General features: G+C 38.1%; 1 protein-coding gene and 1 pseudogene across 1 annotated transcript in view; one reads left to right on the plus strand and one right to left on the minus strand.

Annotated features, from left to right (window-relative positions):
• The first annotated feature begins 591 nt into the window (after positions 1-591).
• The window catches only part of LOC129774553 (uncharacterized), a 57,490-nt gene continuing 32,923 nt past the window's right edge, over positions 592-25,158 (plus strand). The window contains exon 1 of the mRNA XM_055778313.1: positions 592-704. Coding sequence (XP_055634288.1) covers positions 592-704 — 113 coding nt within the window. The remainder of the gene's footprint in view (positions 705-25,158) is intronic.
• LOC129780769 (U4 spliceosomal RNA) lies at positions 1,532-1,661 on the minus strand (annotated as a pseudogene).

Here is a 25,158-nt window from a genome sequence, read left to right on the forward strand (position 1 = left end):
GAATTAGTTGAGGGATGAGACGCTGCAGGTGCCTGTGCCTTTCCCTCACTTTCGTTTGTTTTGGTAGGGGAACAAAGCGAGCATACTAAATAGGTTTCCTCTTCAGTGGGTGTATGTCCTACACAGGAATGATGATAATTCCTTTTGCACTGTCTGCATTGGACCAGATTGTCTAGTTCAATTTTCTTGCCACATGCATCACAGCACGGGCGTGATGATCTCGTAAAGCTTGATATCATTATTCCTGAGTGAGGAGCCTGGTTGCCGTCACTCGATGTTTAAACTGTGTTATAATGCGCAAGTGGCGAGGCGCCTGGTTGCCTTCGCCTTGTCTTAAACCAAGCGTGGCGCCTTGTTGCCTACGCTGATTTCAAACGTTGCACAATATTCGTCTTCCGGCCCTCGTGACCGGATTACAGTTGATGTTGACGAGGCGCCTGGTTGCCTTCGTCCAACTATGCCTGACTGGCGATCGGTCTGTTTATAAAGCTGGACTTGTTTCAACAAGATGCCGATTTCTACGGCCTAATTTGTCCGTCTTTCAGGACCTAATTTCTGTTTCTTGAAATGCGCAATTTGCCTCTTGGCTAAATGGTGATGTCCACAGACAACCTCACCTTGTTCGTCTTTACAAGACCGAACCTCTCCGTTCAACGACGGGCGCAAATCAATTTAACAGGATTCTCAACTCAACCGAGCGTGTTGTGAGTTCGTACAGTGTCTTTAGGAAAAGACTCCTCTCTGGAGCCACCAAATGTGGCTGCAGGGTATCGTGCTGATTACGCTGGAGGAAAGATCCTCTCTGGAGCCACCAAATGTGGCTGCAGTTCGAGATCGTGCTGATGACACGAAGGGAAAGCCCTTTACTGGACGCTATGTGGTAGGCCAGATCACGTAGAGCGCATAACGAGTATGCGCCTACTGGTGCGATCCGGTAGTACCGCGTCACTTGGGAGTTTGGCCGGGCGGAGCCAAGGGAAGGAAAAGGGAGAGGAAGGGTGGTTGGAATTTCGGATCTTTGGAGGAGGGGTGTTCAATACTTACCAGCGCTTGTTGCGCTGGGATCTGCCGGCGATGATGTCCAGGGTGCTCCCGATGGTGTCCAGGATGCTCGGGCGATGTCCAGGGTTGTGATACGTTTATGACAAAAAAGAGGGGTTCGGTACTTCGCCACGACGCTCCTACGTCCGTGGTATGGTTGAGAGTGTCCAGTTGAGAGTGCGTTTATTCTGTTCAAGTTTTCTCTTATATACAGACATTGCCTTCTTATCTACCCCAGAAGGGCGTAGCATAAGAGAGAGAAAATTACAATTATTTATTCTAAGCCAGACGGGCGAACGAGGGATGATTATTAACACGCTCGCAGGCGTGTTATCTTTTCCTCTCCGTTTTATTACTTATTGTCCTAGCTCGGAGATAGGCTCCGTTTATAGCACCCATAGTGCTCTCTTTTTGGGATTTCTCCCGTCCTTCGGTATTTACGATCGGAGATAGGCTCTGATCGTAAACACATTACGTCGTTTTGCTTATTTTTGTTTTGTTCTCCTTCCCGGCGGGTTATCGCTGGCCGGAGGAGTTTTATGATATTTAGGTTTTCAGCTAGCAATAATCGCACTTCGGAAAAAACCTCATTAGTTACGATAAAGCCACTGCGCAAGCTATTCTGTGTATTTAGGATAGAGCGCGATCTAAGCATCCGCTCTATCGTTCTCGCCATGAATCACGCTCTAAAGGCATGATCCGTGCGGCGACAGGTTCAAATAAACCGCCAAAACTTCTTATTTAATATCCTATACAATATTTTCCATACAGCTGGTGATTGGGTTTGGGGGCACTTTTTACTCCCTTACTCGGCCAGGCCCTTTGTGCACTTTTTTTACGATAAACAATCTTTAATTTGCAATATCTAAACTATGTATTTGTTGATTTTTTTTATTTCTTTTTTATATAAAATAGAAGTCATGTAGAAAATTTAAAAAAATGAGTCCAAGATGGTGAAACTATTTTTGACGAGTTTTGTGGAAGATTTTCCCTATTAAAATCGATACACTTGAGTCAAAAAATTCTCAATTGCTGTGGAAAACTCATATTTCCTCCAACCCAAATGGAATGCAAACTTCCATTCGAATCAATCTCATGTTTTTTCATTTGTCGATTTCATTTGGAATTGCTCAATTTCATAATTTCAGTTTCTTATTGTATGATGACTGCTCTTCAACGTTGTATTGAATTATTATAATTTATTATCAGAAGCCTTGACAAGCCATAAGTCATAAGTCAACATCATAATCTAATTTCTAGCAATTTGATCATCATTGGAATTGAGTTCGAGTGAACGGAATTTGGATAAATGAATGAACGGCATTCGGGTCTTGAGAATGTTACACAACCGCTTACCTATGCTATGTGGACGGTCCACTGCAAACGAAAATGTTTTGAAAAATGACAGCCAAAAATCAACAAGAAAAATCTGAACTTCTCATAACAAAATATTATTTAATTAATTTCTTGCGCGCTGCCTCCACCCAGGTCCAGCCGAAAAGGTACCACACCATTTGTGAATGATTGAAAGTTTTGTTGTCAATAAGTTTCTCCCATATACATGGAAACGGATGAAAACACAGTTTTCGGATTCCGTTCGTAATTGAGAAACAACACAGTTTACGAGTTTTAATTAAATTTATTCATTGGACCACAGAGGTGGGATAGGTTAGAGAGTCCGAGACCGAGAACAATAACACCAAGGCAACTGACATCAAGTATGAACAGCACCCACCATCAGTATCGTGTGAAATTGTTTCCTGGTATGGCTAGATTACATAAACCCAACCGGGCACCCACTCTTTTGTGGGCACTGGACCGAATCCAGTTTGAATATAAATTAGAAAAATTTGTCCGCCGCTCCCATCGCTCATTGTTTGGCCACGGCACGACAGTGCAGCTTTTGACAGACCGGTCAGAAGCGGAAACGACGGTAAGCTGAATTTTCCAGATCAAATGCTTTTGCAGGATCGTTTTAGGAATTAATGCAAAGTTCCCGGGTCGAATGCCCAGCATAAAGTTTTGTACATATGATTTTCCACCTGTTATCATCACTGTTGTGATTGTTATTGCTTCTCTCGTTGGTGTGGGACACATTTGAACCCGATGTCATACACACTTTGTGTAAAGCTCATTCGACAGTGTTAAAATGTGTGGTGGAAAAAAATGATCATCATAATGTGGTATTGCTACCTCCCACCAACCCCAAATGTAGTGTACGGCATTTCGCATGAAACATGCACCTGAACTGTGCTGGGAGATCTCCATTTCCGGTTTACAGGGAGACAAAACGCAAACGTGCTCACGGCATCCATTCTAGAAGGATAACTTTTCCGACACGCATGAAAGCACCCACCCGCAAACTGGGCACGGTCCGTTCGGATGGGCTACGAGCGCTCACCGCATTTGTGGAATAGTAGTTTCAGGTTGAAAAGTTGTCCGCTTATCCACTGAAAAAGAGCAAGCTCATTCAATTTCGTTATGAAATTTCGCCTGTTTTGGATTTCAATGACATACAGTGGGCTTTGTTCGGTAGGGTAGGTGGAGGCTAGGGGTAAACCACGGAGTCATGTTTTGCTCAAGCGTTATAATCTGCCTTGTAACGGTTGTGAGCATTTAACATCTCTGAGTTAAAAGTAGAACCAATAGATGTAGTTGTCATGAGTTAGTCTAACTAGTGTTCGCAAAGAACATATTATGCTTAAATAAATTTGGAGATTCCCAATTTTTATTTGCGAAAATTCGAAAACAAGGATTCGAGTGTTCATTGCCGACAATACTCTATTTTTTGTCAGGTTCAATATCAAAATTCTATAATGTCTTATGAAAGGCTGTAACTTTGTGAATAAATGAACATCTGAAAATGAATTTTATATCATTCCAAAGCTGCAATTTTTACATTTGGAATGTCTTTCTTGAATATTTTTGATTTGATGTGTTCATGTTTAATGAACAAACACAAGCACGTCTCGATTATATTACGCCCAAAAATGTTCACGTTATTATACTTGAAACGTTATCGGGAAATTGTTTTTACTTTAATGAAAAAAATGGTGTTTTTTTTCCCAAAATATATTTTTTATTAAGGCACATGTGGCGTTAGCCTGACGGGGCCGGGAGTCCAATATTTTGACAATTTTTGTCTTACAACTATGTTAGTAATATGTAACCGATTACTCGCGGTTGGCTCGAGGTTAGTATTACAAGTGTTCTCATAATTGGTATGTTGCAGTCTTCGATGCTCTGTACGTGTGCCCGACACGGGCTACATCCTATTGGGATGCAGCTGACCATTAATCAGCAACGCTCCCTAGTCTGTACCCCATATCTAGCGTGGTGCCTCTTTCTCGACTCGAGGAATCCAGGATAGAATGGTCACTAGCCGGCGCAATCATCAGCTCGTGTAGAGTTGTCATGAGCGGTACAACCTTTGGCTCTTGTTGAATGAACAGTGGACTGCACAACCTTCGGCCCGTGCATCTGTAAAGAGTGTGTGTATGTATTGCCGCGACTAAGTAAAAGTTTATCGATCGGATAGGAGGGATATGAAACGGGGACACAACGAAGGAAACATCATTAAACGTTGACATCGGCGTTTCTGAGGAACAGGTATAGATGAAGCAGAAGATCAGGATCACGGCTACCTAAGATATCCCGGACGGGGATCTCCGATTGTCTGCCTTGTGCTCTCAGTGCTCTAGAGAGCTGAGAGCGAGCAGCATGGAACCGGATACACGACCAGACAACATGCTCGATGTCGTGGTAGCCATCGCCACAATCACAAAGATTGTTTGCTGCGAGCCCAATGCGATAGAGATGCGCGTTTAGGTTGTAGTGATTGGACATGAGCCGAGATATCACGCGAATGAAATCACGACCTACATTCAATCCCTTGAACCATGCCCTCGTCGAGACCTTAGGGATAATCGTGTGTAACCAACGACCGAACTCATCTTCACTCCACATGCGCTGCCAACTAACGAGTGTGTCCTGACGAAGAATGTGAAAAAATTCATTATAGGCAATTTGCCTTTCAAAAAGTGTGCCTTCTGAAGCGCCCACCTTAGCTAGCGAGTCCGCTTTCTCATTCCCCGGAACCGAGCAATGAGAGGGAACCCATGCTAAGGTAATCTTGAATAATTTTTCGACCAAAACACTCAATAGTTGTCTTATTCTTGTTAGGGAATAAGATGAGCGTTTATCAACTTTCATTGAGCGGATTGCCTCTATTGAGCTGAGACTGTCTGAAAAAATAAAATAGTGGTCGATGGGCAGTGTTTCAATGATCCCTAGTGCGTAGTATATCGCACCCAGTTCAGCGACATACACGGAACAAGGATCTTTGAGTTTGAAAGAGGCACTGGAATTTTCATTGAAGATGCCGAAGCCAGTGGACCCGTTTATGAATGAACCGTCAGTAAAGAACATTTTATCAGATCCAACTTTCCCATATTTTTCCGAAAATATCGACGGAATAACATTGGAGCGTAGGTGATCTGGTATTCCAAGGATTTTTTGTCGCATGGACAGATCAAAAATGATAGAGGAATTGCAAAGGTATGGGAAGCAAACTTGGTTGGAGATGCCTGGTGAAGGGTGCACGTCGTGGGTAAGGTACTCATGGTATAAAGACATAAAACTTGACTGAGGAGTCAGTTGGAGTAGATTTTCGAAGTTATCAATCACCAATGGATTCATGATCTTGCAACGGATGAGAAATCTGTAGGATAATTCTGTGAACCGAAGAGTAAGCGGGGGTACTCCTGCCAAAACTTCGAGACTCATCGTATGTGTCGAATGCAAACACCCCAGGGCTATACGCAAGCAACGATATTGTATTCTCTCCAGCTTGAGAATATGAATCCTGGCAGCTGATCGGAAGCAAAAACTGCCATATTCTAACACTGATAATATCGTTGTTTTGTACAACTGAATGAGGTCTCCTGGATGGGCGCCCCACCATGTTCCGGTTATTGTGTGGAGAAAATTGATTCTTTGCTGGCATTTCTGTTTCAAATACGCAATGTGTCTCCCCCAGGTACATTTAGAATCAAAATATACACCCAGGTATTTGAAAAACATAGAGTGTTGGATCGTTTTGCCGGATAGGTAAAGCTGGAATTGGGCGGGTTCGTGCTTCCTAGAAAAAACGACCAATTCAGTTTTCTCCGTAGAGAATTCGATACCCAGCTTGAGGGCCCACGTGAACAGATTGTTCAGGGTATTTTGCAACGACTTTTGCAGAACGACGGGATTAGTACCCGTGATGTAAATAACTCCATCGTCTGCAAGTTGTCTCAGCGTGCAGTCTCTAGTTAGACAATCATCCATATCATTGACGTAAAAACTGTACAAGAGGGGGCTTAGGCAGGAGCCTTGCGGTAGGCCCATAAAACTGTAACGAGAAGATTTTGAGTTGCCATGAGAGAAATTCATGTGCTTTTCTGACAGTAAATTGTACAGGAAATTATTCAGAATTGGTGAAAGTCCACGATTATGAAGCTTCTCTGAGAGAATTTCCATGGAAACTGAATCAAATGCCCCTTTGATATCGAGAAAAACGGAAGCCATTTGTTCTTTGCGAGCAAATGCGATTTGGATTTCAGAAGCAGCGCGAGACAATCATTCGTCCCTTTACCTCGGCGGAAGCCAAACTGCGTATTTGACAGCAAATTGTTTGTTTCGACCCACTTGTCCAAACGAAGTAGAATCATTTTCTCTAACAATTTGCGAATACAGGATAACATTGCAATCGGCCTATACGAGTTGTGATCGCAAGCCGGCTTGTTGGGTTTTCGTATGGCTATCACTCTCACTTGTCTCCAGTCATGCGGGACAATATTCAGCTCCAGAAACTTGTTGAACAAGTTCAGCAAACGCTGTTTTGCCAAGTCGGGAAGATTCTTCAACAAGTTGAATTTAATCTTGTCCGACCCCGGAGCTGAATTGTTACATGAGAGGAGGGCAATTGAGAATTCTACCATCGAAAAATTCTCATAATCGCATTGGAGCGGAATATCGCGTACGACGCTTTGTGCAGGAACAGAATCGGGACAAACCTTCCTTGCAAATTTGAAAATCCAACGGTCAGAGTATTCCTCACTTTCATTGGTATGGTTCCAGCCACGCATTCTCCTAGCCGTATTCCAAAGAGTACTCATAGCGGTCTCCCTTGACAAACCATTGACGAATTTCCGCCAATATCCACGCTTTTTTGCTTTAATCAGACCTTTTAGTTTGGCTTCTAGAGCTTGGTACTTTCGAAACCATTCCACTAATCCAGTTTTCCTGAATTTTTTGAAAGCGGATGATTTTTCAAGGTAGACCTTTGAACATTCCTTGTCCCACCAAAGTGATGGAGGACGACGTCGGAAAGTGGTATTGATTTTCAATAAGTATGAATTTTCTTGAAATCAGCGAGCCAAAAAAATATTCTGTTCTGCCAATTCATTCAAACTTTCAACTGTCATTCTGTGTGAATTTCCTTCTATTGATGCTATTAGATCGAATATTTTAGAGTTAGCTTTTCTGGTTGTTACCTGTATCAATTCATTTTCTTCTTTATCTTAATTTTTCACAAAATCACTATCTTCATTCCTTACTGATTGCCCATTTGCTAAACTTATAACATGTGATATATTATTTGTTCTTCGCGTCTCGGTACCACTATTTAAATATTAGGATCAGGTATCAGAAACAAGGTTGACAGAGATATTTTGTATTCATTAAAAACATTATATCTTTCCTTTTTTTCAAGCGTTTTGTTCATTGTTTCAGAAATTAGCGTGATTTTCATTTTAATTTCTTCTCGGTATTAGTTTTCTATATTGAACTATTCCGTGGACCGTGGAGTAATACAGGGTGGGCCATTTAAAGTGGAAGGATTTGTTTTTGCAATAGCAAAGTAAAGAAGCGGAATTTAAAAAACAAATTTTTGAAATTCATTTATTTTGGTCCAAGGAGATTTGTTCTAACTACTTTTTGATTATGATATCTCGTAAATGACCGCCTCTGGCCTTGACCGCAAAATGTGCCCTTTTTTCGGCATTTTCCATCACTTTGCCCAATGTTTCGGCCGATATGGCAGCAATTTCTTGTCGGATATTGTCTTTCAGCGCAGCCAGGGTCCTTGGTTTACCAGTGTATACCTTGGATTTTAAATATCCCCATAAAAAAAGTCAGGAGGCGTCAAATCAGGTGATATCGGTGGCCAGTCATAATCGCCGTTTTTCGATATTAATCTTCCGGGGAACATTTCGCGCAATAATTTGGTCGTGGCAGCCGCTGTATGGCATGTAGCGCCGTCCTGCTGGAACCAGTAATTGTCCAATTCATTTTCACGAACAAATGGCAATGAAAAGATGCCTAACTCTTGCGAACGATGGCGACCTGATGTCGATGGAGTCTCTGCAACACTGGCTCGAACGGCATCAATATTCTCGTCGAAACGTCTTGGTCGTTGTCTGGACAGATGACTGGCATTACCAACACTACCAGACGATATAAATTTGGCATATAATCGACGTATAGTGTTGTCTCCAGGCGATGTTTTAACTTTATTTTTATTTTTCCACGCACGTTTAGTTAACACAATTGAGAAGTTATTTTGAATGTACAGCTGAACAATTTCAGCGCGTTGTTTAGGTGTGTATTGTTCCATGGTTAAAATTGTACTGAAATGACGCTTCCAACGCGGTATGACATTTGTTAATCTGACATCTCTGTCAAAAGTTATGGGGTTGCCAGATGCTTCCACTTTAAATGGCCCACCCTGTAGCAGTTGGCTATAATAAATCTTTAGGAATTTTTATGGTTAGAAATTGACGAGCTCCGATACAAAATGATAAAACAATTGAAAATATTAACAGGATTTTTTGTAGCCATAATGAATGAACACAAACTTCAACTCATAGCCTAAGCGAATATACCTTGAAATAGAGCTTCACCAGTTGACGAAATAAAACACCTCACCCCTTACACGAGTCAAACTTGGGAAACAATTAAATCGTGCATCTCATTCCACACAATCATAGAGAAAGTCACTCATAATAATAGGAGTACCGGTAAGTTTATTGGGTTTTCTTTCAAAAATAATGCTTTATTCTGCAAAAATGGGTACAAATTTAATATTCAAAGTGTTGCCCACCGCTAGTCACAACTTTTTCCAATCTTTCTGGAAATTCACGGATCCCTTTGCGGAAATAATCGGCCGGTTTGTCGGCTAACCACGAATTGATCCAATTTTTGACTTCATCAAAACATCAAGCATCAATCGAAAAAGGTAGTAATCGGAGGAAGCAATGTCTGGAGAATACGGCGGGTGGGATAGGACCTCCCATTTCTGCGTTTCCAAGTATGTTTTGGCCGGTTTCGCGACATGCGGCCGCGCATTGTCGTGCTGCAAAATAACTGTATCGTGTCTTTGCTCGTATTGTGGCCGTTTTTCGTTCAGTGCTCTCCTCAAACGCATCAATTATCGTCGGTAGAAGTTCCCCGTAATGGTTTCATTCGGTTTTAGTGGCTAGATGCGTTTGTGACGGATCTTGCTCGAGTAAAGCCTCCAATTCTTCATCTTCAAACTTTTTTGGCGGTCCGGAACGTTCTTCGTCTTCCAAGTCAAAATAATCACTTTTAAATCGTGCAAACCACGTCTGACACGTTCGCTCAGTTGGAGCATGGTCACCATAAACTTCTACCAAAATGCGATGACTTTCCGAAGCTTTTTCCTTCATATAGAAGTAATGAAGTAACACTCCCCGCAAAAACACTATCGTTGGTACGAAATTCGACATATTCGAAGTGGCAAAAAGCTATGTCTTTTACGCTTCAACTGAAAAAGACGCGCAATGACAGTAGCTTTCCAACGAATGTCTGGAAATTTGATTCACTGGAATAATCATCAAGTTACGCCATCTGTTGTAAAACCGAATAAATTTACCGGTACACTTAATAACCCACATTTGTTGATTCTGAATGTATAAAAGTATACCCAAATTAATTTTAGTACATATTTTGGCATCCCGATTTATTACTTTAAATGAGCCTAAAAATAACAGAAAATGCGCTACATCCCCATACTGTTATATCATTTTTTTCCTCTTTTATAGTGACTCTCAACACATTTCGGCTGATTTGTCACTTTTACTTCCATTTTTGGAAGAATGTCGGGAGTGAGAATTGAACTCGTGATCTCTGCGTGAGAGGTATGGATGTTACCACTACGCCAGATCGCCTCCGACAAATGTTATATCATTTGTATAATACATATGATATAGCAATATAAGAGCGATTTGAGAGGCGAAACAAGATACTCATTGCAAATAAGAACGCATTAAAGCTTTCGCATCTTTTGACACACACACGGCCTTCGTTTTATAATGAGGTGTAATATTATCACGAATCAAAATCACCCGAGGAGATTTGAATTAGGGTACTCCGCCTTCAATATCTGGATCACTGTCGATATAAATGAATGAATAGAAAATAGTTGCGTTCTGAACAACGCTTGCAGTCCGACTGCATGTACAGAGTAGAAGATCGGTACCGAAAAATAGCAGAAAGTTAGCGTCCTTTATTTGTTGAAAACATCTACGTTTACAGCCATTCCATGCCAAACTGATGGTTCTCAGATTTTCGTGAAAAATGGTAGATTTGTTCTTTATCGCAAATAATTGTGTCGCCTAGTTGTAAAACCGGCCAACTCCAAAAATAAAAAAAAATCGAACGAAAGTTTTTATTCCGTTTGGGTTGGAGGAAATATGAGTTTTCCACAGCATTTGAGAATTTTTTGACTCAAGTGTAACTTTTGAAAAGGGCGCATCGATTTTCGTAAGAGATATTTTTGATAATTTATATCTCGAAAACTATGAGTCGTATCGAAATAGTGTCTTGGAAAGAGTTATAGAGTATTGATGTTAAAACGTGAAAATAATATACACTAAGAAAAAAAATTGGTACTGTTTTTTTTATTTGCAAAAAAAATCATTTTCCATATCTAAAATACATAATTTTAAATATATTTTATTTTTGATACATTTAAAAAAAAAATCATATAAAAATGATGTCATGTAGAACATTTGAAAAATGGGTACAAGATGGTAAAACTGATTTTGACGAATTTTGTGGAACATCGAATTTTATGAACTTTCGTAACATCGAATTTTTGTATGTTAACAATCATTTTTAGCCATTAATTATGAATCCTGATATGATTTAAAATGAAAATGGCTCTTTATCAATCTCCTTCTAAACTCAGCCATTCTCAATACGAAAAAAAATTGTTATTCATTGTCTTCTTCAATTTAATTTTTTTCAAATTTATGCATGTATTTTTTATTTTATTTAAATTTTTTTTTCATATAAAATAGGAGTCATGTAGAAAATTTAAAAAATAAGTCCAAGATGGTAACACTATTTTTGACAAACTTGACGGAACATCGAATTTTTATGAATTTTCGAAACTTGGAATTTTTGTATCCTAACAATTATTTTTAGCCACATATTATAAACTCTGATGTGAACAACTTTTACAAATATATCATTATAGTAGAACTATATGTTTAGAAGTTACGTTGAAAAGTTGATGGGTCTGAGCCTATGGGCACGGACGGGATCTTGACATAGGACTGTGATTGTGTGTAGTTATTGCATTTGAATTGAGTTGTTCATTGTTCAAAATCTGTATTTTTTTCTCTTTTGATACCTCAAATGATTGCCCTGGAAAAGCCGTTTTCTGCATATACTTGTATCTTTTAAACGGGTTAGATGACATAACGTGATTGAATTCGGTACTGCATTTTGTCAAAAATGTCCACTAAAATACCATAAAAGCCATTACTACCCTCTTCTTCTGTTTATTCAATCATGCAGAAGAAGATCGGATGGGATGTCCTATTGCACCCACCGTATAGTCCGGACCTGGCTCTAAGTGATTATCATCTCTTCCGGTCCATGCAAAACGCTCTTGGTGATACAAAGTTGGCCTCAAAAGAGGCTTGAGAAAACTGGCTGTCTGAGTTTTTTGCAAATAAGGAGGGGGGTTTTATAAGGGGGGGATAATGAAGTTGCCTTCTAAATGGCAACAAGTTTGCGAACAAAACGGCGCATATTTGACTTAAATTGGATAATTTTAAGTATGTTAAATAAAGCGTCAAATTTCGACCAGAAGTACGACATTTCGTTTTCCCCAACCCTATATAAAATTAATACCTGTTATCGGTAAATGGAGAATGAATGCAACTCACATTATGAGCTAACGCCCGAATTTAGACGGGAATCGAACCCGAACCCCCGGCATGTTAGGTTTGACGCTAACCACTCGGCCACAGGAGCACTTTCACTTGTATTAACCCACATGTCTTCAAAATTATTGATCTATTTCATTTGGAATTGCTTTTAGGGTGGTCATTTCCATTCTAGGGTGGTTCGAAAAATCACTTTTTTTAATTTTTTTTTCCAAAAATGACTCTATTTAATTGACTTTATATATGTTCATAACATTTGAACTACTGGACCGATTCTGATGATCAACACATAAAATTAAAGGCAATTAGCTGTTTTTTTTATGAAATATACTACAGTTGCAGAAAATTAAATTTTGTTTCCGTTATTATTGATTGTATTTATTATTCTATGGTTTTTTAGGTCTCGGAACCAAGGGCGCTATATTTTTCATATTTTTTTCAAAAGCTGGTGGTTTTTACATAACATATCCGAAAATTAGAGATGTGTACCTTGTTTTTAGGTTATGATTTTTCAAATTTAACCGATGGTTCAAGAAATCGTTTTTCCCCTATATCCCAAAGATGGTATTTTGACATTTGACATACCAAAAAAGGCACTTCGTCTTGTTGACTTTGAAAAAATATCATAATGAATTGGATTCTTGTTGCATAGATCCAGTACAGTCGCATAGAAATATTGAACGAAAACTAAAAACATGTTAACTTTGACGAATCATAACTTAAAAACGAAAAAAAAAACACTTCTCTGATATTTGGATATGTTATGTGAAAAAATCTCAGCTTTCAAGAAAAAAAACGCCTTGGTCCCGAAACCTTGTGAAACTATGAAAAACAAATACAACCAATGATCACGAAAACAACATTCTTTTTCTTCGTTTAGCTTTGGCTTTAATTTGATAAATCGATCACCTGAATTGGTCTTGTAGCTCAAAAGTTATGAACTTTTGAGAACAGGGAAAAGGAGAAAAAATTGATATCCCGAACTATCGGTTAACTTTGAAAACCATAACTTAAAAAAGAAAAAGGGCACTTCTCATATATTGAGATATTTTATGTGAAAAATTCTCAGCTTACTAGAACAAATAGAAAAAAATTAGCGCCCTTGTTCCATAAAAACCATAAAAAAAACAAATACAATAATAACGGAAACAAAATAGAAAATTTTTTGCAAATGTAGTATTATTTTTTTACATTACATATCTAAAAATCATAGATGTGTTCTTTTTCTTTTTGAATTAAGATTTTTTATAGTTATTATAAAAAATAAATATTTAGAAAATTTTTTTCCCCTTTTTTAAAAAATTCATAACTTTTGAACTACTGGACCGATTCAGATAATCGACATATTGAATTGAAGTCAATAGCTTCTGTAGTCTTCTTTGAAAAAATTCTACACTTGCAAAAAAATTGGATATTGTTTTCGTAATTATTGATTATATCCATTTTTTTATAGTTTACATGGTTTCGAGACCAAGGACGCTATATATTCTTGAAAGCTGAGGATTTTTTTACATAAAATATTTCAAAATCGGAGAAAAAAATTTTCATTCCTATTCTCAAAAATTCATAACTTTTGAGATACTGAGCCGGTTTAGACGATCGATATATAAAATTGAAACCAAATTAATATGTCGATCATATGAATAGGCTTAGGCGCTCAAAAAATATAAATTTTTGAGATAAGCCAATATTGGAAAAAAATCGAAAATATGATTTTCGGAACGCCCTAACGAAAAAATGAAAAATACGGATCAAATATTTTGCGAAATATTGGTCTCTCAAACGCCTCATAACGCAATGGTAATACCTTTCATTGACTTTTGGCCCTCCGGAATGAATTCCGAATGGACAACATCATATTAAAAATCGCTGAATAACTTGTTCGTAATGACACTGTAAAAAACTAAATAACGATAAAAATACATATTAATACCACTGACAGTAGTACCAATTTAAACAAAATAGATAACAGTTTTTTTAAAGGGAAGATTTTAAATTAGAAATTAGAATTAGAACCGTTGCTTATTGAGCAAACATAAACTTTGTAGTTTTAACATAACTGCATGCGAGTAAAGGATGACAGTAACAAGACGAAATTCATGCAGTGAAGGCAGAAAATTGATGTCACAAGTCGAAAAGCTTGCAGTTGAGGAAAATTGGTGATGCAAGGGTAGACTACGGGTATGTAATTATTTACCTCCCAAGCTCCAGATCGACGTGATTGAAATCACTATGCGGGCAATGCTTGCAAGATGAGATGAATGTAATCGTTTGAGACGAAGGACTGCTAACGGACCACAGTCAGTAGGACTGTGTGCAGTATATTGGTCGTGTGATGAATTCTAATCTGGTGTATCGAACGAGGAATCCTCTGCATTTCCGATGCACAGTGTGATAACCAAGTGGAATGAATATTATGTCATACCTGTTCGGCTTTCACATGTAGTTTATAGTAGTGAAACCTGACGCAATGAGAAACCAATGTTTCTATTGTAACTTATTGCATCACTCGACTCTTGATTACTTCCAATCGATTATTCTGTTGGAGCTTTCAAGCTTCGTCTTTCGGATGTTTTTACAAGATATTTTCAATTAAACTTTGATTAAATTTCACATCAACACAGCTGTTACTGGAACAGCTGGATCAATTGAGGAAGAAACTTCTGCTTCCTTCACCAGTACAAGGTTTCCATCAGGAGCACCCTTCCGTCTTAAGAGGCACAGAACTGCGAGCATGGGGTAAAGGATTATATTTGACATATGTCACACCCTCACATGCCCTAGATTGTTGAGATTTCTTTTCAGTTTCTTGTGTGGGCTTATATGAACCCTCAGAAATCGGTGGTCGGATGGTCAGTCGAATATAACGAATGGATGGAGAAATAAATTGGAATTCCTTTTCTGTTCCATGGATAGTTATTAAACGGCAATGAAAAAAATCTTTCCATGAATAAGTATTCATTTCCGTTTCGGATGTAAACAAACACTAAATTGAATCCTTGCGGGAATAGGCGTACGCAAATCTTTTTTTTTATTTTTCATCATTAATCAGTTCTTGAGTTTACTGAGTTTACTGAAAAATCGGGTTCGCTATAGTCTGCAACCAACCAATCATCATTCCATGCAATTCCTGCAAGTTGATTCGATAAATGAGCAATTCCAAATGAAATCGACAAATGACAAAACATGAGTATTTTTGATTCGAATGAAAGTGTGTATTCCGTTTGGGTTAGAGGAAATATGAGTTTTCCACAGCATTTGGGAATTTTTTGACTCAAGCGTAACTTTTGAAAAGGGCGTATCGATTCGAGTAAGAGAAATCTTTGATAATTTATATCTCAAAAACTATGAGTCGTACCGAAATAGTGTCTTAGAAAGAGTTATAAAGTATTGTTGGTTGAATATGAAAAAATGTACATTGAGAAAACAAATTAGTACTCTTTTTTTTATTTACAATTAAAAATTCAATTTGCAATATCCAAAATACATATTTTTTATTTTTTTTTTATTTTTCCATACAAAATAGAAGGTATGCAGAAAATTTTAAAAATGGGCCCAAGATGGTAAAACTATTTTTGACGGACTTTGTGGAACATCGAATTTTTAGGAATTTCGAGACTTCGAATTTTTGTATGTTAATAATCATTTTTAGCCACAAATTATGAATCTTAATGTGATTTAAAACAAAAAAGGTTATTATCAATCTCCTTCTAAATGTAACCATTCTCGAAATATTTAAAAAAATATTTCTAATTTATTGTCTTTTTTATAGTAAATAATCCCTTTTAATATGTTTGTCGTGTTATACCGTCATGTTCATGAAATTTTATGAATTTGCTTACAATTTCCAACAACTTTTCCAAATACATCATCATGGTTCATTTTTTGACTCAAGCGTAACTTTTGAAAAGGGCGTATCGATTTGAGTAAGAGAAATCTTTGATAATTTATGTCTCAAAAAATATGAGTCGTACCGAAATAGTGTGTTAGAAAGAGATATAGAGTATTGTTTGCTTAATTTGAAAAAAATATACACTGAGAAGAAAAATTAGTACTCTTTTTTTTATTTACAAAATAAAATTTTAATTTGCAATATCAAAAAATATGTATTTTTTTATATTTTTTTCAATTTTTTCATATAAAATAGAAGTCATGTAGAAAATTTAAAAAATGAGCCCAAGATGGTAAAACTATTTTTGACGAAATTTGTGGAACATCGAATTTTTAGGAATTTCGAGACTTCGAATTTTTGTATGTTAATAATCATTTTTAGCCACAAATTATGAATCCTGATGTGATTTAAAACAAAAAACGTTATTATCAATCTCCTTCTAAATGTAACCATTCTCGAGATATTTAATTTTTTTTTTATAGTAAATGATCTTTTTTAATTTGTTTGTCGTGTTATACTGTCATGTTCATGAAATTTTATGAATTTTCTTGTAATACGACTCATAGTTTTTGAGATATAAATTATCAAAGATTTCTCTTACTCAAATCGATACGCCCTTTTCAAAAGTTACGCTTGAGTCAAAAAATTCCCAATTGCTGTGGAAAACTCATATTTCCTCTTACCCAAACGGAATACACACTTTCATTGGAATCAAAAATACAGGTTTTTTAAAATTTGCTTTTTTAGGACGATTTCATTTGGAATTGCTGAAATTTGATAAATGTATTCTCGCGTAACTTTTGAAAAGGTCCTATGTAACAAATGTAAACAAATCGAGTTAATGGATGCACGTTATTAGTTTTCAATCATTGAATGCATTACAAAAACAATCGTTCACGTATCTATCTTCTTCATCATTTTATCGCAGATACAAAAAATATTCAATGTACAGATTCGGATTTTAAGCACCCGGCTGTTACTTCGGACGCCACTTTCCTCCGACGCCCGAAACGTCCGAACTAACAAAGCAGTCAGAACAAGACGAAGTCGTACTTCGGTCGTTTTGAGTATTTGTTTCTTACAGGTGATGTTATCGATTTCAGTGCAATTAAACGAGTGATAACAATAATAATCTGTCTTTAGAACGAAATGCTGATATTTGGATTGTTGTTTATTAGTTAGTTTCAAATTCTTATCGTGCAACGTAATATGTCCAATGTGCAAACACGGGCAGTCAAAACGTCCAATGTAACATTTTTCGCTCCGAGGCTTCAACTTCAATTTCAAATCAAGGAACAACAGTTACGATTGGTTTTACGGAATTATTCTTGACAGCTAGTGGTGAAAGCAGCGATAAAGATCGATAGCTTTTAAGACAATTCGCGAAATAATGTTCGGGTCTTCAACTTCGTTTCTCTCGAGTTGACGAAAATGTTACATTGGACCTTTTCAAAAGTTACGCGAGTATTCCACTATTCACAAATTTTGGACGGCAGGGAAAAGTTCAAATGTACTCCTGATATGGAATTCGGTATAGTGAATCGATCCAATTTATGTTATTTTTACAGCACAAGAATTTAAAACAAGCTTAAAACTCTAGTTTCAAATCGGAAGGAGAAACATTCCACTGTGGACATGTATTAGGTTTCATACTTTCCGATGCACTTCCCTATCAATTGACCGCTGAATCAAACGTACCTTCAGGTGACGCTGGCAGGCGCATTTCCACACTTGCTCTTCCAGTGAAAAACTTCCCAACCCAGCAGATAATGAGCTTACTTTCTGACAGTTCGATGCAGTCAGGAAGAGGCGAGTTGTGAAAACGAGATTAAGTTTCCGAAAGCAGTTGGGAAGTGTGGGAAGCGACGGATGAGCAGTTGCCAGTAAGTAAGATCGAGATTATATTGTGTAAAATGGCGTTTGAAACTTTCCTTCGCAAGTTTACAGCTGGCTGGGGTAACTTACCCGAGCTAAGATGATAATTGGTGATGGGAAGTCGGATTATCCAGCAAACAGCATTAACTTCTCACGGCCCTCATCGCACGTGTCTGCGATTTGTTACCAAGGTTTTCTCCGGTCTCCCATAATAATTATACAATGCAGTATCTTCGAGTGTATTTGATTCGATTGGACTCTATCTTATTCTGAAAAAATTGAAAATAAAAACAACAATATCGTTTGCCGACAGTCGTTAACGTGATGATTCTTGGGAAATAATTATGGCAATAGCGAAAGTCAAGCATACTAATGAACTTTTCTCTCCGGTGGTGCTCAGTGAATCGATAGCAGGCGAAATTCTTGATTGGATGATCGAATCCAAACTATTCATGGGCTACAAAACAAAACGTCGAATGAAATTTTTTCCTTGCTGGTCTTCACTGGCCTTTAAGCGGGAAAGTTCGCCGAGCGAAGGATTTGAGAATTTTTCGAACGTGAATGACCGTTTTCTCGGATTCGCACCGGTTTCATTCTGCCGCCGTTTACTTTGAATGGAATGAAAATATAAAAAAAATGCTGTGTGGAAGCATCCTCCGATTGCAGAAGAATGTTTTACAACCAGACTGTCGGAAAGAATAAGAGTGCGAACAGATGTTGCAATTTTGTTGAACGAATCAATACAGGATTCTGTTTTTTTGACAAATCATCCATTTTTATTACAACGCAATCTGTGACTATTCCGGAAAGTAAACGAATCAACATATCATCATATTGGTTGAAATCGAGCTGTGTTTGTTCTTTGTAATATTTCGATGGCTCATTCCAAGTACTGCAAATCAAACTTTCGAATGATTTTTTTTCTGTTTTTTTTCCAGCTCGAAGTTTATTTGCGTAAGTCCAGAAAGGCCGGACCTATGAATGGATGCTTGGTTTTAATATGACTGGCGGCTTTTCGTCAAGAGGAAACGTTTACTATTGGGCAGTTTTAGGTAAAGTATGAATGTAAGCAAACATGTTTCGATAGAGCATCCACTTGCGGATGCTTACTTTATATTATTTGAGATGAAATTTGTTTGCTGTTGCAAAATGTATAGGACTTTCCTACACTGAACGATTGTTTACCGTAAATTGAAATTTCTGTTGAAATTCTCACGGCGGAAATATATTAATCCAAACGTATATTTTTTACTATTTATATTTTTTATGATTTTTTAAAGACCATACTCGAAAAAAAAATCAACAGACAAAAAAAATCACCATAAAATTATTTTATGTCGGATATTTTTCAAACTCTTATGGAATAAATAAACACATATTAACTTTGTTTTTGCCATGCTAAATCCGATTTTATCGGTTTTCCAGACCGGGGTCCCCTCCTCACATATTGTGGACCGCTCACGAGATTTCTCAAGTTTCGCATTCCGTATATTACGGATGGATCACGAAATAAACCGTGTTTTCTCTTCACTTGATGGTTAAAACTTTGGTCTGCCAAGAATCTAACAAGGCCTACCAATGGCTCGCCTTCGTCTCATCCACGTCGAAAGAAACGATCTCATTCGTGGAATCCGAACAAATGAAGCTTACAAGTTTGCCCCAAAACATGCGGTCCTTAATGTGTTAACTCTAAAGTGCGGGCATTTAGCCTAGAAGAGGAGGTCCTCCTCCTAAAGTGCGGGCATTTAGCCTAGAAGAGGAGGAGGACCTCCTCTTCTAGGCTAAATGCCCGCCCTTTAGCTTCATTTGTTCGGATTCCACGAATGAGATCGTTTCTTTCGACGTGGATGAGACGAAGGCGAGCCATTGGTAGGCCTTGTTAGATTCTTGGCAGACCAAAGTTACAGCCAAAAGTATGAAGTCACCTCAAGGGATATAGTACTGCTGTACGAATTTCTGAACGCGTTTTTCTCGAAACTCTGTTTTTTCAACTGGTGGTATCAATATCTTCGGATCTACTCGACCGATTCGGCTGGAATTTTTTATCAGTATGTTAAAATGAATTAACTAAATTTGGAATGTGGAGGTTTTAGGGGGCAAGAAACGTTTCTAAGGTGGTTCAACACTCCTCCCACCTCGCTAAGGGGAGGCTACCATACAAATGAAACACCAATTTCTACATAACTTCAAAACTAATCAATCAAATTTGGCATGTGAAGGTTTTTGAATATATATATTTTGAACACCTCTCTCCTCTTAAATGGAGTGGGGTCCAGTTAAAATAATACACATATTTCAACCAAATATATTCCAACCAAACATGACAATTGATTTTTTTTATGTGATAAAACGTACTCCTTTATCTTCTTCTATCTATATTAATAAAAATGAGTCACCAAATGTTTTGATGAAAGCAAAACTCGAGAAAGGAATTGTCCGATTTAGGGCTGTCTTCATTCTATTATATTTTCTGTATAAAACATTTATTCCATGTAACGTAAAAACATGTTATTTGCAACTGGTTCAAAAATCTTGAACGAGACTGTGTCTGAAAATAATCTGATATAATAATAACGAGTTTTGGTAGAATTACTAAGAATTTTATAGTAATAGGTAATTTTAAAGGTTAGATTAGAAAATCATCCGTGATTCAGTTCTTTATGCGGGACAGATTCGTTTCATCACGTCAAGAGTGGTAATTTAATACAAAATCGTTTGCAAGTGTGGTGTGAAAGATTTTTTTCTCAACTAGAATAACGATACATTTGATTGGTCATAGTATAGATATTGAAGTATACGCGAAATCGAATTTGCTTTATTGATTATGAAACTTATGCCCCATACAGAAACAATAGCTTTTGGAACGGTTTCCCACTGCTCTCACGACAATGTTTTCGCATCCTAAGAAATTAATCCCAGCGCTAATAAAATTAAATATAATCTCCAAATTTGTCCCGATTTAAGCTGCGTCAGTCCTTCTGTCTATTTAACCCGTGCAATTATTAGTGTTAGCCTGGCTTGCCAGAGAGCCATCATCGAACATGTTCAAAACATTTATGCAAATAGTTGGTTATGGAAATCAGGATGGCCAAGCAGAGGCGAAGGCAGCATAGGAAGCAAACCTCGCCTGTTGCTCTCTGACACCCACAACACATGAACCAGTTTGCCAAATTGGTACAAAAACCGCACCAGTTACCAGCACCAGCAGAGTCGCAACCAAGCGGGGCGAGCGAAATTTGAGAATAATCTAAAATTCAATTATTTTCCCGTTTATGTGCAAATAAAATACGATGAAGGCAGATGGGAAGGGTGCCCTGGCGAAGGCGGAGCTACGGATTGCTCAACATCGAATCAGGGACTTAGTTGAAAATTCCATTTTGCAGCTGCAGTGTTGTTGGATTGTTGACTTTATAAATGCAAAATAAATAAATTGGCAGTGGATGTTTGTTGTGAGGATTCGTTGGGTTTTTGTTCTAAACTAGGTTTCAATACTATTTAGTAGAGGACAGGTGATCGAATTCATTGGGTTTGCGTGTGTTATGTCTGAATCTTCGATATAACGAAAAATCCAAGGGTAAGTTTGGTTGGGAAAGGTGAATTGTTATTTTCAATAGTCCTCGTGGAGTCAAAATCATCAAAAAACTCCAAAAAAATAATGATAGCAATTAACTCAAAGAGTGAATATGTTATCATCTGCAAAAAATTTCAATCATCTTTTAATAGCAACAATATTTTCAAATAATGTAAACAGACATTGCGGCTTCGACATACCGCTGAAGGGTATCTTTTCGCAATTTCCAATCATTTCAGATGACACAAAAAAACCCACACTTCCGTTCAAACACGATCAATGAAGCACCGTCAGTGGACGATTCCTTTGTAACCGTTTCAGATGTCCATAAAATATTATGATATTTCTCCACTTTCCCACTTCTGCGATGGCAGCAGCGACACGTATCCCTATCTCGAGCCACTCAGAACGAACTCCTTCGGCTCCTTATTGACTCCCGGAAAGTCATTTTCATGAAATTCGTAACCGTGTTCGGTGGTGAGCTGAAAAAAGATTTTTCCAGAACATCTTGATGATAAGGATCTTCCTTTTTCAAGTGGATTTCCTAAACGCCAGACTCCTTAACCACTTTCCCTCGAGAATCAGTTTCGATAGTGTGGTACGAATCAGCGATCCTCAATTTATCAAGATTTGCCTCAATTATGCCGTATTCTGCGAGTGCTCTTTTTGCTTGTCTGGAGTCAAATTGATGTGAAATGATTGCTTTTTAGAGATCTCTCATCTAAGAAGGGAATCACATCGGGAAAATAACCTGAAGTTGGATTGCATTCAGCACATGTTTGAGTTCGAGCGCGAACTTAAGAAGTAGCCTTAAGATTCACACTCAGATCATGTAAAACTCCTTTTTTTACGAATGCACGCTGGGGATAACAAAACCGATGGAGATCTCAAAATAGATCATACTGAGAGAGCACTGCTTTGGCTCGGGTTGGACAAGAGTATGCATTCACCATGGTGTTATTTGTAGATATTGTTACATATTAAATAAGTTGACTAACAACAGCTTGCGAATAAAATTTGTTTATCCTCATCAAAGCCTTCAATGTCCCACTTACGACAGTCTACACTTGCCTATATATGTTGGCCTTTTAATGTTAATTTTTTTCTTGAATTGAAATTGGAATTTGATTTTGCCACAAAAACAAATTCGGTGTGCACAACTGTTGATTTTCAGCCAATGTTAATTATCTTTGGTTTTGTTACATAAATTTCTATTTGAACAATATGGTGTTTGGCATATTTATTTATTCGTCCTGAAGATGATGTTTTTCTTATTAATTTCGTACAATTTAGTCAGAGCAAGTGCTCGGAAGTTTACTTATTTTAATAAATACTTTCTGAAATTAGAACTTTTCCAATCTTCCGAGTACGATAACATCCAGGCGGTACACAAAGAAACGCTGTTCCTTCTTCTCCATAAGCTCCATTAAAGCAATAGTTTTCTAGAGGGCAAACCGTTCCAATTTTACTGAATTTCAAGAAGCAGACGTGATCCGGCACTCGCTGTATGTTTGAACACCCGATGATGAAAGGCAAACGCAACGGCGCTCCAATGCAAGTCATCAACGGCATGGTCCTCTGGTCCGCCCTTTTTGAGCAGCCTTTGTGTAAGTGGGAATCCCCCACGCGTTGAACCGTGACGAGCACAAGCTTCCTTTCAGATTGAAATTTCGTTCCACGCCATTGTTTCCAGCTGGCCAATCACAACCCGTTGTGCGGATGTTTACAGTGAAAGTAAAGAAAATTTGGTTCTGTTTGCTCTTCTTTTCCTTAGAAGAGCGAATCTGATGAGTGCTCGGGGTTTTTTCTGTTTTCAGAAAAGATGTCCTTTTCAGGAGAATTAAGGTGAAGATTTTTTTATGTAGTACAACGTTCAACAGATACTTGTAGGGTGAATAATTAAAACTAGAACATTTAAGCATATAACGAAAAAAGAAAGATTTCGAACGCTTATAATTCGACATTTCTTGACGAATCGCAGGGATGCTACTTGCATCAATCGATTGGAAATATTTCTACGCACCTATAAAAATGTAGAATAATATATGTTCGTTAACCCTTTATAAGGCCGTGTAAACTAAGCAAGTAATTAATTCCAACTTTAGAGAACAAAGCCCTTACGTGAGGAAGAACACATATTTACCTTTCGAACAAAAAATAAAAAAAAACAAAGCAAATTTTATATAGACCTACAAAAGGAGAATTGAAAATTAGGATTTTCCGTCAAATTCACTATTTACTTTTTTTTTAAAAACCGCATGATCTTACACAGTAGATCATAGATTGTTGCTTTTTCAACGAAATTAAACAGAATTTTCTGTCGGTGCTCTAAAATCGCGGTTTTTTACATGAAAATGATCCCCAAATTAATATCCTACATTTTATCATCCAACAAAAATGGAGAATTGCCATCTAGAAATCTTTGGTTAAAATCAATATATTGAACTAATATTCCAAGTGCAGCGAAAAAAATATTTTTTGTGGGTGGCAATATTGTTGCCACGGCCTTATGAAGGGTTAAAACTAACGGTTGAACAAATGAAAAATGTCTAGCATTATTCAAACGAAAATTCCACGCTCTGATGGTTCCGATGCCAACTTGTGCTTCAACAGCTCCACATTCAAAAAACGATCAAGTAATGTCACGAGTATTTAACATATATTTTTCTGTAATTTTCATTGCATTGTTCGCTCTAGATAGGGAACAGTCAACAGCTGATTTTAACCCTTCAAAAGGCCACGTCAACTATAAAGGGTGTGTCACATCAAATTGCATCACGGAAAAAACGCTGTAGAAATTTGCCCAGTAGACCGATCCTTTTGAAAATTTTAGAAATCCATTTTCTCTTGAAGTCCGCCTCTGATTTGACAACTTTTGGGTTCTTCCGGAGGGCCTGCTTCATAATCGCCCAATATTTCTCTATTGGGCGAAGCTCCGGCGCGTTGGGCGGGTTCATTTCCTTTGGCACGAAGGTGAACTCGTTGGCTTCGTACCACTCCAACACGTCCTTTGAATAGTGGCACGAAGCGAGATCCGGCCAGAAGATGGTCGGGCCCTCGTGCTGCTTCAATAGTGGTAGTAAGCGCTTCTGTAGGCACTCCTTAAGGTAAACCTGCCCGTTTACCGTGCCGGTCATCACGAAGGGGGCGCTCCGCTTTCCGCAAGAGCAGATCGCTTGCCACACCATGTACTTTTTGGCAAACTTGGATAGTTTCTGCTTGCGAATCTCCTCCGGAACGCTGAATTTGTCCTCTGCGGAGAAGAACAACAGGCCCGGCAGCTGACGAAAGTCCGCTTTGACGTAGGTTTCGTCGTCCATTACCAGGCAATGCGGCTTCGTCAGCATTTCGGTGTACAGCTTCCGGGCTCGCGTCTTCCCCACCATGTTTTGCCTTTCGTCGCGGTTAGGAGCCTTCTGAACCTTGTATGTAAGCAGGCCCTCCCGCTTCTTGGTCCGCTGGACGAATGAAATTGACAAATTCAGCTTATTGGCGACATCCCGGACCGAACTTCTCGGATCACGTCTAAACTGCTT

The sequence above is a fragment of the Toxorhynchites rutilus genome, chromosome 3 (genome assembly GCF_029784135.1).
Source record: "Toxorhynchites rutilus septentrionalis strain SRP chromosome 3, ASM2978413v1, whole genome shotgun sequence".
In the NCBI taxonomy this organism is placed as follows: domain Eukaryota; kingdom Metazoa; phylum Arthropoda; class Insecta; order Diptera; family Culicidae; genus Toxorhynchites; species Toxorhynchites rutilus.